This window comes from Zeus faber (genome assembly GCF_960531495.2).
Source record: "Zeus faber genome assembly, chromosome: 4".
Taxonomy (NCBI): domain Eukaryota; kingdom Metazoa; phylum Chordata; class Actinopteri; order Zeiformes; family Zeidae; genus Zeus; species Zeus faber.
The window spans coordinates 7,117,318-7,134,717 of NC_137191.1; the positions used below are offsets into that span (position 1 = coordinate 7,117,318).

At 44.9% G+C, this 17,400-nt stretch overlaps 1 protein-coding gene across 1 annotated transcript in view; it reads left to right on the forward strand.

Moving 5' to 3' along the window:
- LOC307229033 (sodium/potassium/calcium exchanger 3-like) overlaps positions 1–17,400 on the forward strand; it is a gene marked incomplete at both ends in the record, with an annotated part of 56,019 nt that overhangs the window by 34,210 nt on the left and 4,409 nt on the right. The window contains 10 exons of the mRNA XM_079998906.1: positions 6,370–6,444; positions 6,803–6,887; positions 7,666–7,769; positions 10,676–10,750; positions 11,869–11,894; positions 12,049–12,102; positions 12,370–12,500; positions 13,950–14,110; positions 14,838–15,105; positions 17,066–17,232. Coding sequence (XP_079855032.1) covers positions 6,370–6,444; positions 6,803–6,887; positions 7,666–7,769; positions 10,676–10,750; positions 11,869–11,894; positions 12,049–12,102; positions 12,370–12,500; positions 13,950–14,110; positions 14,838–15,105; positions 17,066–17,232 — 1,146 coding nt within the window. The remainder of the gene's footprint in view (positions 1–6,369; positions 6,445–6,802; positions 6,888–7,665; positions 7,770–10,675; positions 10,751–11,868; positions 11,895–12,048; positions 12,103–12,369; positions 12,501–13,949; positions 14,111–14,837; positions 15,106–17,065; positions 17,233–17,400) is intronic.

Below are 17,400 nucleotides of genomic sequence, written 5' to 3' on the forward strand. Positions count from 1 at the left end.
TCCACCAGGGGGCAGCGTAGCAACCCCTCGCTGTTTTGAGATCATTTTTCGAAGAGAGGCCAAACAAATGCATTTGCATTGACAAGCCTCATCTGCAAGTCGCTCTCCAAGCTGCTCCATTTTCCACCAGGAGGCTTTCATACTTTTATTATTTATTTTTGGTTTAGTTCCATGTCGGGTGTTGGCTCAATGCTTCCGGATATCCTGCGATTACTCACTGCGCGCCGTGGAGATGTCGGAGGCGTGCAGATCAGCTCCTCTGCGAGCCAGTTTTTGGTTTCCCAATGGAAAGAGGTCTCTTTGTGTATCTTGGCCGACGCATGCCGCGGCCTCCAGGGAGCAGGCCGAGTGTGTTCCAGTGTTGTACAGGAGGACCCATGTTGTGATGCTCCAACTCACTGTGTCTCCAGGGAATGTTTTAGGCGGCCATAATGGAACCCTGCGCCAACGAGTCGGCGTCTTGGGGGAAACGCACGGTCCATAGAAACAGAACCCCCAGAGCTACTGAATGGACTATTTTGAAAAGAAACATCTCGGTTTTTGAACCTATAGGCAATGTCGCTGCATAGTGTGCACCCTCTCACCGAGCTTCCCCTTGTGTCTTCCGCTTGAGGGCAACTGAAAATAAACTTTTTTTTTCAGAACTCCCATAGTGTTGTAAAACTAAAAGTATGAATCATCACTAGTGATGCTATTTCAGACCTTTCAATGCTATTTCATATTGCAAGACTCAATGTAAGTTTTATTATATTTTGCCAGGAAGTGTAAAGTTTTTACCATGAGCACCTGCAGCGGTGCTATATTTGTAATTCTGCAGAGAACTCATCTCTTGTGATGGATTATAGATTATATATTTATTTAGGAAATCCAGACCCAGCGTTCTTAAGAAATCCTACAATATATGACTTGTATTGGGGAAAATATACTTCACTTTGAGTAAACGTCTTAGTAAACCGAGTAACAGCTGAGAAATGTAAAACCTTCTATATTATCCAGTACCAGTACCCTGTCAATGTGTATGTTTCCTTCTCATAGCATCTGTCCGAGGCCATTGCAGTTTATTTATGTAAGTGCAGAGACTTGGCAGAGTCTTTCCTTTAGGACTGCTTTGCTTGAACAGAATGGAATGAATTCGAACAACAGGACTTAGAGAAATGCACAGAAACTGTTCTGTTCGACATCAAGAACTGCGCTGACAATGTAATTTTGACAAGCGTATCGGGGTGTTTCCCAACCAGAAACCCTGGATGACAAGCAAAGTCCAGACACCTCTCAGAGACTGCCACACTGCCTTCAGGTCAGGTGATAGGGCCCAGTACAGCACTGCTAGAGCCGGCTGAAGGAGACGCATCAAAAATGCTGTGGCAATTTCCCCTGCCACACGCCACCCGAGTGGCATTTTCAGGGCCCTCCGACACAGAGACTCAGACAATGGGGTTGAAACACACCAGGTTATTGTAAAGAGTTGGCTAGATGGAACAATCCCGGAGCAGCTGGACAACATGTCATGACATGGGCTCCTCTCCTGTGTGTGTGTGTGTGTGTGGGGATGGGGGTTTTACCTGTTGCTTGTTGATTATTCTAACGAGCAACAGGTATACAGCCACAGTGATCCTGGGCCCAATTACCCAGACCCAGGACAGGTGTGGCTGCTCAAACCACACCACCCTTTAAACCACAGACCCCAAGGAGGCCTATAAGAGAAAAATCTAGGACCATCTCCCAGACAATGACCCACGGCGGGTGTGGCAGGGAATACAGCACATCACAAACTATAAGTGCAGCAACCCTGTGACTGTCAACGCCGACGCCTCGCTGGCAGAGAAACTGAACTGCTTCTTTGCTCGCTTTGAGCTAAAAAGGCCATACATAATTACACTGCCTCCATCAGCCAGACATGTTTTCAGTCCCTTTAATCTTTCCCTTGCACAAGCCCCTCCTCTGACCCTTCCTAAAGTTAGCCATCATTATCCCTGTTCCCAAAAAGCTATCCATCGACAGTCTTAACAACTACAGACCGATCGCACTCACATGATTAATCATGAAGGGTTTTGAGAGACTGGTCTCGCAGCACATCAAAGCCAGCCTCCCTCCCACCTTGGACCCACATCAGATTGCTTACAAATAGGTCCATGGAAGACGCTATCGCCAGAGCTCTTCACATCTCTCTCACCTAGCACGCAGGGGGTGCTATGTAAAGACTTTCATGGACTTTAGCTCAGCATTTAATACAATCATTCCGGACATACTAGTCGGCAAACTGTCTGATGTAGACACTCCCCTTCCCACCTTCACCTGGATAAAGGATTCCCTCACCAGCCGTCCACAAATTGTTAAACTTGGCCCCCACCTCTCCTCCACCGCCACACGCTGCACCGGCCCTCCACAAGGCTGTGTGCTGAGATCATGAGACTATGTTCTATACAGCTATGACTGCACTCAAACCCACCCCACCAGCACCATCATCAAATTTGCGGTTGACATCACTGTAGTCGGACTTATCTAAGGAGGACACGAGTCGGCCTTCTGAGACGAGGTCCAGAAATTGACAGTGTGGTGCTCAGTAAACAACCTAACACTGAACACCACAAAAACAAAGAAACGCATCACTGACTTCAGGAAGCACAGAGCAGACCCTCCCCCACTTTGCATCAACAAGGACTGTATGGAAAAGGGTTCCCACCAAGAAAAACAGGCTGGATGAAAATCTGCCGGTGGCCTTCTACCCCTCCTCCGTCGAGAGTGTACTGGCGTACTGTATAGCAGAACGGCACGCCGGCTGCTCAGCAGCAGACAGGAGAGCTCTTCAGAGGGTCATCAACACCGCACAGAAAATCTTCGGCTGCCCTCCGCCCTCCCTGGAAGACATCTCCAGCTCCCGCTGCCTCGGTAGAGCCAAAAACATTTCAAAGGAGTCCTCTCATCCTGAACACCACCTGTTTGACCTGTTGCCCTCTGGCAGGTGCTCCTGGTCTATCAAAGCACGGACCACCAGACTTAAGAACAGTTTCTTTCCCGGGGCCATAAGCGCACTCAACCCCAACAAGCATTGAATGACCCCCCATGTGCAATATGATGACTGCCCTTCTAGGCCAAACCTATTGAATCTACAGTAGTGCAATAATTACAGATTTTCTTGTATTAATTGTTTTAAATTAGGTTTATTCTAGTGCAACAAGTAAACTTATTTTAGCGTAAAATTATATTGCATTTATTTATTCTACTGGCTATTTTTTCTACTACTATTTTAGAACCTGTGTTGGTGGCTGTGGTTATTCTGCTGCTCAGGTTGTTTTGTTCTGTTCTGTTTTTGTTTCTCTGTCTTTTAATGAACTGATCAGCAGTAGCACTCCTAATTTTGTTGTACTCTATACAATGACAATAAAAGCTTTCTATTCTATTCTATTCTATTTTAGTGTTAGCTTCAGGCCTTTTCTGTAACGGTTTAAAAAAACTTGTCAAAGTTCTTACCCCGCAGAAAAATAATCCTTTGAATGCTAGATTTATATTTGAATTTAATAAATGGACAAAATTGACCTCAAGTGGCCCTGGGGCTTATTTCCTCAGAGTGATGCTCCATCTGTAAGAGCATATGTGATGCGGCCTGCGAGTCAGATATAACATTGGATTAAAACCCTCTGGTTTGCTTCTCATTTTATTTCATTTTTTTGCTTTATTCCATAGTGACACAGCAACAAGTAAAGCCCCAACGTACAGTAAATAGAAGTCATCATTGACTGATCCGCCCCCCTGGCATTGGATTACGCCGGAACCGAGAGAGCAGTTGTTAAGTGCTTTGGTGTTGAAGCTGAATTGCTCTTTATTTTCCTTTGCACGTTTTCTTCTTCCCCGGATGCAACGCTGACCCACTTGTGGTCTGTGCCAAAGTCTTAACGTACTGGAATACTGCTGGAATCACATAACGCCGCAGAATCGTCCCCGCGCTGACAGATGTCACCGAGCTCAAGGGTTTAGGACTCTCACGTCTGCCGCGCGTCGTCGTCATATGAGTTGTTTGCATATACGAATTGTTCCCTCAAAAGCTCACGACCAGAGTTAGATACAACCTCTGACCGCCTGCAACCTCCACCACCCCTTCATACCTATGAGAAGAAACTCGTCGTGCACCTTAACCACCAGCAGCAGCGTTTACTCAATGCCTCATGGTCTCCTATGTGGGATTTTGGACACATATCTCCAGTGTGGAGCGGAACTAGTCTATACTCGTTAGCAGAAAAAGACAGACTCACATGTCATTTCACCTTCTGCACCATATTAACCATCAACAGTTTAAGCCAATGCAGGTGATCATATACTGTACCTACCAAAATCACGGTCAAATTTGCTGAATTTCACGGACCTAGATTCTCAAAAATAACAGATTTCACGGATTTTAAAAGAAAAGGAGCCACATTTCACGACGACGATTGAATGCAACTTTTTGAGCGCACTCAGTCTTTTTTGTCATCACACGCAGCCCCGTTTCATCCGGTGCCCGGTGTTCTATGTCTGCACCCCCCCCCCCCCCCCCCCCCCCAAAAAAAATAAACATCCAACTGTGCCATAGTTAAAAGGCTCACTGAGACGGGCTTAACATTCACTCTACGGTATTACCATCATTTCATATACATATGCCAAAAAAATGCCAGATGGGTGCGTGGACAAGACCGCGGCTCCTTGCATCGACGGAAATGACCAAGACGAACGCCGTCGCTGCTTGTGGTCGTTACGGCAGTTTTTCTAAAGGGGCGTTGTGCTGTTGATTTCAGCTCCGGCACCATGGAAACAAACTGTAAAGTTGGCAAGACTCGGCTAGGCACAGTGCACTTCGGCGCTTTGCACCAATTTATTATTTTATTTACAAAAAAAAATTGTCAATTATGCGGAAGAAGGCAATTTTCACGGCCGTGAATTTCAGCAGAACGCTACTCTACCGATAAAGGTGTCTGGTCCCATACCGGGCTCGGGGCCTCGTACGTGTAAAAATGTCCTGATACCTGAACCCGCAGCCAACGGAAACACGACAGCGTCACGTCGGGTTCCCCGAATATCAGTATTTCTATCAGTCCCCTAAGGACCCAGATGTGAGTCCGGCCTCCTCCACCGCTCAGCACAAACAGGGGCCTTTCTCAACCCACTGGTAATTCTTGTCCTTGTCGTCCGCTCACCCAATCCCGGTTCCTGCCTCGTGTCGTACGCATAATGCAGGGCTGCATGTGACGGGTCTTAATGCAGCCGTACACAAGGCACACGTGTGCAATTTACTGTAAAAGCCCTTCGTGCGCTAGATTATGTAGAGGACACCATCCATTCTGCCGCGTTAAGACCATTGATGGGAGGATTTGTCGGGATCCCCCCCCTCTCCCCGGCTGAAGGCTCACTGGGTTAGTTGCCGCGTCAGATGACGTCATACGGAGGCGTTTTGACCCGTGGTGTCCTTGGAGGCGCAGGGGTGGTGGTTCCCTCCGAGTTGACTCCCCTCTTTTACAGAGGAACCGAACCAGAAATGGGTTTGTTTCCTGCCCCGGGCTTACCGCGCCGTAAGGGCCACGATCGCCTGATTCCATACGCCGGTACCTTAGTTCAACTGCGATGCGTCTGGCAATCAGCTATGAATTCACAGCGACGGAGGGGCCCTTCACCATAAGAGGCAACTGAGTTTGATGGAAATGGTCTTCATCGTGGGAATACCGCGTTTCGACAACTTGTCAGAGGAAGATGGGTCCTGAAGCGAAGTTGATGGGGCGTTCTGGGCACTGTTTCTTAATGGATACAGCCCTGACAACCGTACGGCTTTTCAATCCCTCGCCCCAGAGTGCCCGCCAAGATCTCATTTGGGCTTTTTTACAAAGTCGTTTTTTTCCCATTGTTCTATGAGCCGTGTACTTTTTATTTTTTATTTTTTTGATGTGACAACTCTGTACCTTGTCTTTTTTTTTTTTTGTATTAACAAAGTCGATGATTCAAAGAAAGATTCAAAATATTTCGTTGTCACATGTACATATTGCACTGTACAGCATGTATTGAAATGTTTCTGTAAATAAAATAAAATAAATATAAAATAAAATATGAAAAAATGTATGAATACAATTAAAATTACATTAAGTAAAAAATATAAATGTATATACAGCATTAAAAAATACACTAACAACAGAAACTATATATATCTATTTATGTACATTGCAGTGCAAGGTCATGCATTGTTTTCTGTGCAATGTTTGCGAGATGACAATAATAATAACAAGTAGTAAATATCATGGAAAGCGTTTTGTGACACGGATGTCATAATCTGAGGACAGACGGTTTACTTAAAGACACGGAGCGTCCTGTTGACGTGCACTGAATCCTTTCCGCCCTTTCCCTTCTCAGACCATTTACATGTTCTGTGCGCTGGCCCTGGTCTGCGACGACTACTTCGTTCCTTCGCTGGAGAAGATATGTGAGGTAGGAACCACGGGATCGACCTGCGTCTTCCTCTACGTGATGAATGATGTCATCAGAGAGCTCCGGGTTCCAGACGCTCACACATCTCCCAAAAATGATGATGTTTATTAATGTTTTATTTCTATGTTATTAGTATATTTGTAGTATTGATCATTGTCTTGTGCTGCATGGTTGTTGATTGTTCTCTATCCATCCATCCATCTATCTATCTATCTATCTATCTATCTATCTATATATCTATCTATCTATCTATCTATCTATCTATCTATCTATCTATCTGTCTATCTGTCTATCTGTCTATCTGTCTGTCTGTCTGTCTGTGTCTATCTATCTATCTATCTATCCATCTATCTATCAGCGTCTCAATCTCAGTGAGGACGTAGCGGGGGCGACGTTCATGGCTGCCGGCAGCTCTGCTCCTGAACTCTTCACCTCCGTCATAGGTAACACTCCCGTCTCCTTTGCTTTCAGTCTTTCTGTCCCTTCTGTCCCCCCCCCACCCCGTGTTCCTCCTCCTCCTCTTCCTCCTCCTCCTCCTCCTCCTCCTCTTCCTCCTCCTCCTCTTCCTCCGCCTCCTCCTCTATTCATTCCTCTGTTCCCCGCACAATAGCTTGCATTGGCTTTGAGGGAAAGCTGTAATGCCTTTATCCCAGCCGCCAAGAAAACGCAAACAAATCTCCTTTCACGATATGAAATCACGTGGTGTTCACGTTAGAGAGTGTGATCATCTTACATAATAGGCGCGAACGACATCTTTCTTTTGTCGTTCTCTTTTTATTTTTGATCAAGAGCATGTGTGTGTACGGCGCTGTTCACTGTATGCACTGAGCCAACATCAAGGCAGAGTCTAGAAGGGGGACTATCCAACACAACAAACTCTACACGAAGGCCCGGAAATTAAAGCAGTGTGCCTTTCCGGAGGGCGCCTGCGAGCGTTTTAAAACCCTAACTTCGGGGACGATGGAGGCTCTAAGAGCTTCGTTGCGTTTTTACGGCAGTTGCGTTTTTTGTCCCTAAAACTGGGATCCTGCATGCGGCATGGTGCTTCTGCTGGCAGACCGTGCAGTTAGCTCTTGAGTTTGATGAGTGCGTGTTACCCTTGAAAATAATGATGGAGTTGTTGACATTTGTGTGTGTGTGTGTGTGTGTGTGTGTGTGTGCGGCCGCGTGCGCGTGTGTGTGTGTGTGTATGTGTGTGTGTGCGCCCGCTCCCTCTCTCAGGGGTGTTCATCACCAAAGGCGACGTGGGCGTGGGCACCATCGTGGGATCGGCTGTCTTCAACATCCTCTGCATCATCGGCGTGTGCGGCTTGTTCGCCGGCCAGGTTGGTACCGTCTGAGCCGCTTCGCGCCGCCGTCTGGCACTTGGCGCGGCGTGACCTTTCGGATGTTAAACTCGGTGAACCTCCAGCCCGTTCGCGCGTGCATGCGTAATGCTTAATACGAGAGCGTGCACTTTACATGGACACGTGCGGTGAGTTTATGCATGCACGACATTTGCATGCGAGCCACACGCACGCGACAAAAACGGGCTCCCAGGTGATCCTGGGTGTACGGTGGAAGGCAAAGTGCAGCTTTACCTTCGTCAGCTGGTGGTTCTGTAATTATTCCATTTGTACGTTTGTTCACGTGTCAGGATTACATCGTGCGCGGTGCCACGTGCTCTGTCACGGGACTCTGTACTAATGGTGGCATTTCTAAGCAGATGAATCCATGAATTGTCAAAATATGAAAAGTCACACTCATGAAAATTTCATGTTCCTTGCATGAAGCTGTTTTGCAGTCCTTTATTTAAGAAAACGACTGCAATGTTTTTTTTTTAACCTTTTTACTGTTATTTATTCCTGAAGTGGCCTGTTTACACGTAGATCAGTATTTCACATGGATTTAAACTTGTACTTCTGTCTTTGGCCGCGAATAAGTGCAAATTGTGGGATCCTGAGATACAGTAGGACGTTCCTGGAAAGAACCTTGTTTCCTTGACAAGAATCCTGTTTCCTTCACAAGAATCCTGTTTCCTTAACAAGAATCCTGTTTCCTTCACAAGAACCCTGCTTCCTTAACAATAAACCTGTTTCCTTGACAAGAATCATGTTTTCTTCACAAGAATCCTGTTTCCTTAACAAGAATCCAGTTTCCTTAACAAGAATCATGTTTCCTTAACAAGAATCCTGTTTCCTTCACAAGAACCCTGTTTCCTTAACAATAAACCTGTTTCCTTCACAAGAATCATGTTTCCTTAACAAGAATCCAGTTTCCTTAACAATAATCCTGCTTCCTTGACAAGAATCCTGTTTCCTTAACAAGAATTCTGTTTCCTTGACAAGAATCCTGTTTCTTTAACAATAATCCTGTTTCCCTAACAAGATGCTCTTTCCTTAACAAGAATCCTGTTTCCTTCACAAGAATCCTGTTTCCTTCACAAGAATCCTGTTTCCTTAACAAGAATCCTGTTTCCCTAACAAGATGCTCTTTCCTTAACAAGAATCCTGTTTCCTTCACAAGAATCCTGTTTCCTTAACAAGAATCCTGTTTCCTTCACAATAATCCTGTTTCCTTCACAAGAATCCTGTTTCCTTAACAAGAATCCTGCTTCCTTAACAATAATCCTGTTTCCTTCACAATAATTCTGTTTCCTTCACAAGAATCCTCCAAGGGCTCGCTCCACCTCTAGAAGCGGGGTGAGTCAAAGATGGCTTCCACCGCACCCACTGGTCACCACGGTCACTAACTATCTGGTCACGCACTTTGTCCTGGTGAAGGCCCAAGCCGTCTTCCAAGCCCTGCTCAACCATGAGCTTTGGGAACCGCTTTGCTTTTCGTGAACCCGGGTGACATTTTGGTCCTCCCTCCTGCGTGTCCGTGGAGTCCTGCAGCGGCTGCCGGAGCCTGTTTGTCGATCCAGAATGATGTGAGCTCCGGTCCCGTCTCTTCCCTCGGACACATGCTCTCCAGATCCGGCTTCCAGAGCGCGTGGTGACCGGCAACTTACGGGGCTTCGACAAACTCTCTGTGTTTGCTTCATCTGGAACCTCAGTTCGGTCCGATCTCATTAGGCGGAGTCATGACGCTGACCAGGCATTCATCAGCTCTGCAGACAACGTAAAGCGGATCATTATTCTTTATTTTCTTTGTGTTTTCTTTTACAGCAGTGGCCTGCAGCAGAACGTACAAAAAAAAAAAAGGCCCTGTCTGTTTGGATATTCTACTTGTAGAAGTTTGTTTTGTTCTTTCTTCCCTCCCCCACTGAAGCAGCCACATGTGCTCCGTCACAGCTGTACATGCATATTGGAGGGGGCTGCTTTTCTCTTTGTGTCCTCCGTGCTTTGTGCCGCATAAACCAAAGCGTTGAGTGGAAATGGAGGCTGAATCTCTCCCTCTGATGCAGGTTGACATGCCTGGGACAAAAGTGAGCCTGACACTGTGCAAGGATAAGCTCTCCTTGCACTATGCAATATACAGTATATATATATATATATATATATATATATATATATATATTTTATATATATATATATATATATATATATATATATATATATATATATATATATATACACACAGTATATATACACACAGTCCACTGCGCTACAAATGCAGTGATGCAATCACAGATTGTGGATTACGTAACGATAGTGAGATAGTGTGAGGGAAAGCCTGGGGGCTAGCGGGGCGGGCTTGGATTTGGGGGGCTTGGAAGGATGGACGGTATTAAAATCATCTTAATACTCTCAAGGTCAGCCGTCCATCTCCTGTTTACCAGCTTTGGTTTGGCAACAGCCGCCTATGTTCTATACAAAAGCATCGTTGTACAATGCTTTACGTGGCAGGACGGCAGGCAGCTCCACAAGGACAGCGTCCTCACAGCGGCCGAATTCGACTCTGCGCCGGGGAATGGCTTGTCGGGGAAGCGACCCCTGACCCCTCCCTCTAAGGCCGGGGTTGCCGAGGGTAACTGCGACGCAATGGGCCCCCTGCATTGCACCCCTGAAGCTGGTCGACGCCGCCGTGCCGTTCCCACGATGGGAAGCTCGCGCTCCGCTGGCCTTTTTTTTTAAAAGATTTCAGATGACGGCGGCGAGGTCACGTCTGGGGCACTCACGTTTTCGCCTCAGCGGGGCAATAAGTTGAAGGCGTTACTGGTGCGAGACGCCGCGCTGCCCTTGAGCTTTGTTAATGGAGGAAGGTGTGAGAGTTTTATTTGAACCTCTGTCTATCGCTCTGCTTGCAGGCGGTGAGGCTCTCTCATTGGACGCTGCTCCGGGATTCTATTTATTACACGTTTTCCATCGTGGCCCTCATTGTGGTAAGGCACACACATACACACACACACACACGCACGATGTAGTGCATTCTCGCATGCCAGCACACAGAAATAAGATATTGGAATTAGCAAAACGTGTGCTATGTTTTTTGGCCTGACTGGCTTGACATCACATGGCTCGTTAATCTGCCACAGATGCAGACGGCATCACCCAACATTTCTCCACTCCAATTAGCTTAACGTGCTGCAGGCCTGACATTGTGTTCCCTCACAACAAATTCACACACACACACACACACACACACACACACAGCAAAAGACACGCGAGCTCACATAGGTTTGATGTGACTGCATGTCACGGGATAATCTGGGATTTTGCATGTTAAGCGTTGAGCGTGCCGCAGCACAAACCATCTAAATCAGTGCAGAAATTGACTGGATGAATGATTTATCCAAGTTACTACCTCTCTTTGGATTATGATGGTAATGAATACAAGAGCAGTCGCACTTCCGAACCTCTCCTGGCCCACCCTGAGCCCTGTATGGGTCACGCCCACTAGTGGAGGGTGTGGCATATTACAAGGTTGTCAGTTTGAAACTTGTGCCATGTGCGGTGAAATGCTCAGCGGCAAACTACAAACACCGTGCTCGGTGTAATAATACGAGACATAATAAGAAACAAATAGGAAAATCTGAGACAGAATGTGAAGGAAGAATAAATCCTGTGGTTTTATAGTGTCACTCAGGTTCACTTATTGTCGCTTTTATATTTATTTATTCATTTATGTTTTTTTTTTTAACTATCAATATTTCAAGGGATTTTAAATTTGGTTATTTTTCTCACTTATATGATCTATTTCACACAGTTTTCTTTTATAATTTAAAGAAAAAATCAGTGCAGCACTCTTTGGCCTAGGTTTATAAGTGCCACATAAATAAAGATATGAGTATTATTATAAAGAAACTCTATATAGATATATACAATGGACATTTACAGATGCACGGACACAGTATGCGCACTGCTGATGCAAAAAAAGCATATATATATATATATATATATATATATTCTGTATATACTGTATATATACAACTATATAACAATATATAACTATTATAAAAGTCAACAATCAATAAATGAATGTCCTTTCTTGTCTCCACAGTTCATCTACGATGAGAAGGTGTCTTGGTGTGTAGATAATAATAATAATAATAATAATAATAATAATAATAATAATAATAATAATAATAATAACAATAATAATCATCATCATATAATAATACGCTTTTAGTGTCGTTAAAGTCTTTACTGAGCCTGTTTTTGTGTGTTTCTATGCATTCAGGTGGGAGTCTCTGGTCCTGATCCTCATGTATTCAGTCTACATTCTTATGATGAAGTAGGTGCAGTTCACTCTCAACATTTGTCAAAGTGCTTTTCGGAAATAAAGGCTTGTTTCTCCTGTGACTGAAATGCTTTACTACATTCAATAAACTGCATATGAGAGTTAAAAAGATCCGTGTCATCTCAAACACGACACATCGTTACACAGCCGTCCGGGATCAGCGATAAATAAGAAAAAAAACAAAAAAAAAAAAACTGATTTGAGCTCATAAATATGTAGAAGGACTTGAAACGGATCTTTGTGCCGACCCGCTGTCTCCAGGTTCAACGGCAGGGCGCAGCGCTACTTTGACCGCCGGAAGAACTCGGTCAACTTCGCCAACGGTTTGACGGGAAGCACTGATCTGGAGGAGAACGTGACCTGCGACGCCACGGCCGTGCTGCTCAAGAAAGGTGAGGAGAAGAAGAAGAAGAAGAAGAAGAAGAAGAAGGAGAAGGAGAAGTTGGAGAATCAGTTTTTTATTTAGTGTTAAGCACAAAGTCTAGGTGTAAGTTACGGCCTCAAAGCTTAGAAAATCATTATTTGCCGTCTTTTGTCGTCCAACTTTGACTGGTAGTTCCAGGATAAAAAAAGGGGAAAATATTGATTGATCATATAGAAGTGTGATGAGCACAAATGTTGTGTCGGCACAAAATTAAATTGCTGGAACTATCCTTGACTAATAATAGTGGGTCCAGAGGTCCTTAAAAAAGTAGAAATGTCTTTAATTCAGTTTTATGCCTTACAAGTAATTTAATTGCCTTAATAAATTTCAACACAGGCATTTCATATATTCAATTATTTCAGTCAAAATGTAGTAAAAAGGCCTTGAAGATTAGTCAAGTTCAACTAAGAAAAATTAATATTGTGGATGAACTCAACTCACTTTTCACCCGTAGAAAAAAGATCCTCAAAAATACTCATACTAACCCGTCCGAACTTAAAAACTGTTAATTTTCCTTCAAATTTAAAGCTCCGTCTGCAAAAGTATGAACATTTAAATCTCTGAGAGCTGGAGATGTGCTGCATAAGGCATCCTGGCAGGAACTTCAAGGTCAAGGGAAAAAATAATGGACATTTGAAATTTCAGTCTCCGGGACAAATTCACAAATGGGTTGCGCTGCTTTGGGGCCGCTAAACCTGCACAAAGAAGTGAAATGCACCCCTAACTGCGCTGCCTAGCAAACAGCGTCCTCGGTGCTCCGGTGCTATTTGCACCTATTTAAATTAGGTATTATGCTTACAGTTGGCGCAAAACTGGCCCCTTTCTATGCAAATGAGCCTTATTGGACGAAAAGTCCAAATTCACAAACACCAGCACGAATAGTCAGAAATAATTACCATCTGCAAAGAGCTGGTGGTAACTGAAGCGCATTTATAAAGGGCGTCCCATTTGGGAAGCTTTTGAGGCATTGTGATATTTTTTTCTTTTGTCCTCTGCTTCAAATCGTGTGGTTGTCTTTTACAGTGCTGACAGACCGGGATATTAAATCCCGAATACGGTTTCTCTCTTTCACGTCTGTATTCCTTGCTTGATGTTTTGAGGAAAGCCTCGTTGCACGTTGTTGGTCAGGGCCAAGAGAGTTTCATTTTTCTCCCCCTCTCTGCTGTTGTCCTGCCTACTTAGTTCTTGGCGCAAAGCCTCCATTTATACTTTGCCACATGGATAATTGCGATCAGACGCAAAACAAGGGCAAACTGCACTCAGCTGCAAAACTTAATGGCCGCGTTTGCGCTTATCTCCTCCCGGACGCTGAGGCGGCTCAGATAGCGGTTGCAATTCTCTGTGAATTCGCCCCCGAGTCTTTGGGTCCGGAGTCTAAAGCCAGATGGATAATTTTGGGGGTTCCTTCCCTGCACAGCCACCTTCCCCTGCAAGCCGTCGGTGCTGATGGTGGACGAGCTGCTGTCGGCGTACCCCCACCAGCTCTCCTTCTCCGAGGCCGGGATGAGGATCATGATCACCAGCCACTTCTCCCCCAGGACGCGCCTCACCATGGCCTCCCGCATGCTCATCAACGAGGTGCGGTCTCTCCGTCTCCCATCCCACATTCCTGTTCAGATTTTGTCTATTATCCTCTTCTTCTTGTCCCTTTTGGACAGTGGGAATTGTTCTGTTTTTTCCCTTTTCCCCGCTCGTGCCTTTGCCGCATTGCGTATCATGTCTACCTGGAGTATTCAGGGTGAGGGTGGTGAGGGGCTGCCGTCAAACAAGAACTCAAATTACCAGCCTCGTGGTCACATCTACATGTTTCAAATTTATTTTAAAATCAAAATGCTTAATAACTCCATGCATGTTTTCAGAATATACTTTATATACTGTATATAACAGAATAAAATTGAATAGAACTTTTTTTTTTTTTTTAATTATCTTAATGATTTTTTGTTTCAAGTTCTGTCTTTTTTTTTTTTTTTTATGTATTATTTTATGATTACTTGTTTGTACTTGTTTTTTATGATGAGTTATTTAACGGATGACTATTATTAGGCTGTGTATGAATATTATTAGGCTGTGTATTATTAGACACTACAGCAGTGTAAAAATAAACAAAATGGTGAGACGGTTTGTTTTCCCCTTTATGTTCAATGACCTCACATGAACTCAAGGTTTCTTCTCCTTCAGGGGCCCAGGAGAAGAAACCTTGAGTTTGAGACCCCTCGTATAGACAAAAACACCCAAACACGGACACACATGCACACAAACACACACGCACACACCTTGTTAACATCTCATGCCAATGGGTTTCCAGAGGCAGCGTGTGATCAACACCACAGAGACACGGGTGAACCGCATCACCAACGGCGACTCGGACTCGGCGTCCAGGGCCCAGGAGCGGCGGGTGGTGGAGAACGGGATGGGCGGGGCCGAGCGGGGGCTCAATGGGAGATGCGCGGACTTGGGGGCCGAGCCCGGGGACGAGACGGAGGACGAGAACAAGGACAACGAAAAGGACGAGGAAGGAGAAGGAGAGGGCGAGGACGACGGCGACGGCCCCCTGGTGCCTTTCAGAGTCCCAGGTAGGAGCAGGGAAGGACGTTCTACCAAACCTTTTATGGCCCGTGTCCCCGTTTTTAGGTCTCCAAATCCTCATTATAAGAGCAATTAGAGCGTGACAAATGTTATACATTATTTTCCCTGTTTCATGGGAAGTTTTCTTGTATCATGGATATTGGAAATAAAGTATTATAATAATATTAAAAATATTATAAGAATATTAAAGAAAATGTTTTTGATTTTAAACTGATATAATTATATATTTATTTGTTTGTTTGTTTATTTGTTTATTTATTTAGTTATTTACACACTGATCAGCCACAACATTAAGCATCAACATTGCATCATCTCGTTCCAATGGCACCTGTCAAGGGGTGGGATATATTAGGCAGCGAGTGAACAGTCAGTTCTTGAAGTTGATGTGTTGCAAGCAGGAAAGCAGGAAAATGGGCAAGCGTAAGGATCTGAGCCACTTCAACAAGGAGCACATTGTGATGCTAGACAACTGGATCAGACCATCTCCAAAAGGACAGGTCTTGTGGGGTGTTCCCGGTATGCAGTGGTTAGTACCTACCAAAAGCGGTCCAAGGAAGGACAACCGGTGAACCGGTGACAGGGTCATGGGCAAAGTCTAGCCGATCTGGTTTGATCCCACAGAAGAGCTACTGTAGCACAGATTGCTGAAAAAGTGAATGCTGCTAAGATAGAAAGGTGTCAGAACACACAGTGCATCACAGCTTGCTGCGTATGGGAGCGGTCAGCGTGTCCATGCTGACCCCTGCCTACCCCTGAAAGCTCCTACAATGGACACGTGAGCATCAGAACTGGACCATGGAGCAATGGAAGAAGCTGACCTGGTCTGATGAATCATGTTTTCTTCCACATCATGTGGATGGGTGGGGTTAGGGTCCAATCCAATCGAGCGTCTGTGGGATGTGCTGGAACAACAAGCCTGATCCATGGGGGCCCCACCTCCAACTTCCAGGACTTAAAGGATCTGCTGCTAACGTCTGGGTGCCAGATACCACAGGACACCTTCAGAGGTCTTGTGGAGTCCATGCCTCCACAGGTCACAGCTGTTTTGGTGACACAAGGGATAGCTACACATTTAGGCAGATGGTTGAATGTTGTGGCTGATCGGTGTGTGTGTATATATATATATATATATGTGTATGTATATATATCCTGTATTCGTACTGAACCTCAGACCGACTTCCCTGAAAAAGTGAAATTAGCCAACAAAAATTGATGTCACCAAATTAAACAACAATTTCACCAAATTTGCTTTTTTATTGGACAGTTTAGGGCCCTTCATCAGCATTGCTGAATCTCTTTGATCCTTACTTCCCTTTCTCTTTGTCTCCCAAATAATGTCTTCATTTTTCTCTTTATTTTGTTTGTTTTGTTATTTCGAGGTCTATTGTATATTGCATATATTCTTTCTATTTTTATTCTTATTGCTTCATTATTTTTACCTATTGTTTTACTGCAAATTTTCTATCTATCTGTCTATCTATCTATCTATCTATCTATCTATCTATCTATCTATCTATCTATCTATCTATCTATCTATCTATCTATCTATCTATCTATCTATCTATCTATCTATCTATGTCTATCTATCTATCTATCTATCTATCTATCTATCTATCTATCTATCTATCTATCTATCTATCTATCTATCTATCTGTCTGTCTGTCTGTCTGTCTGTCTGTCTATCTATCTATCTGGATGTCTGTCTGTCTGTCTATCTATGTATCCATCGATGTATCTGTCTATCTGTCTGTCCGTCTGTCTCTCTCTCTCTCTCTCTCTCCCTCCATGCTTCTTCCACCTTTTCCCATTCCCTCTCTATGTAGTGAGGAGTAAACAGACCCCATGTTGGGCCCCGCCCCGAGCTCTGTTGGGGGCCCCTTGCTCGTCCTCCTGTTTACCGTCCATATCATGGTTCTCACCCCGGTTCTTTATCCCCTCTGGTCACAGCGGGCGGCTGCAGCAAGCTCAAGTGGCTCTTCATGTGGCCGCTCTGCCTGCTGCTCTTCTTCACCGTGCCCAACTGCGCCAAGCGGCGCTGGGAGAAGTGGTTCATGGTGTCCTTCATCACGGCCACCATCTGGATCGCGGCCCTGTCCTACATCATGGTCTGGATGGTCAGTCCTCCACCCCCACACCAGCCGGCTCCACCAAACCGGGCAGAGTCGGAGTTCCTTCAAAGTGTCTGATCACAAACACTGAAAGGGGATGAACACTTAAAAATGGGAATCAGGAACAGTTTATTCCACCTGGCACATTTTCATATTCTAGGAGTTTGTTCTGAT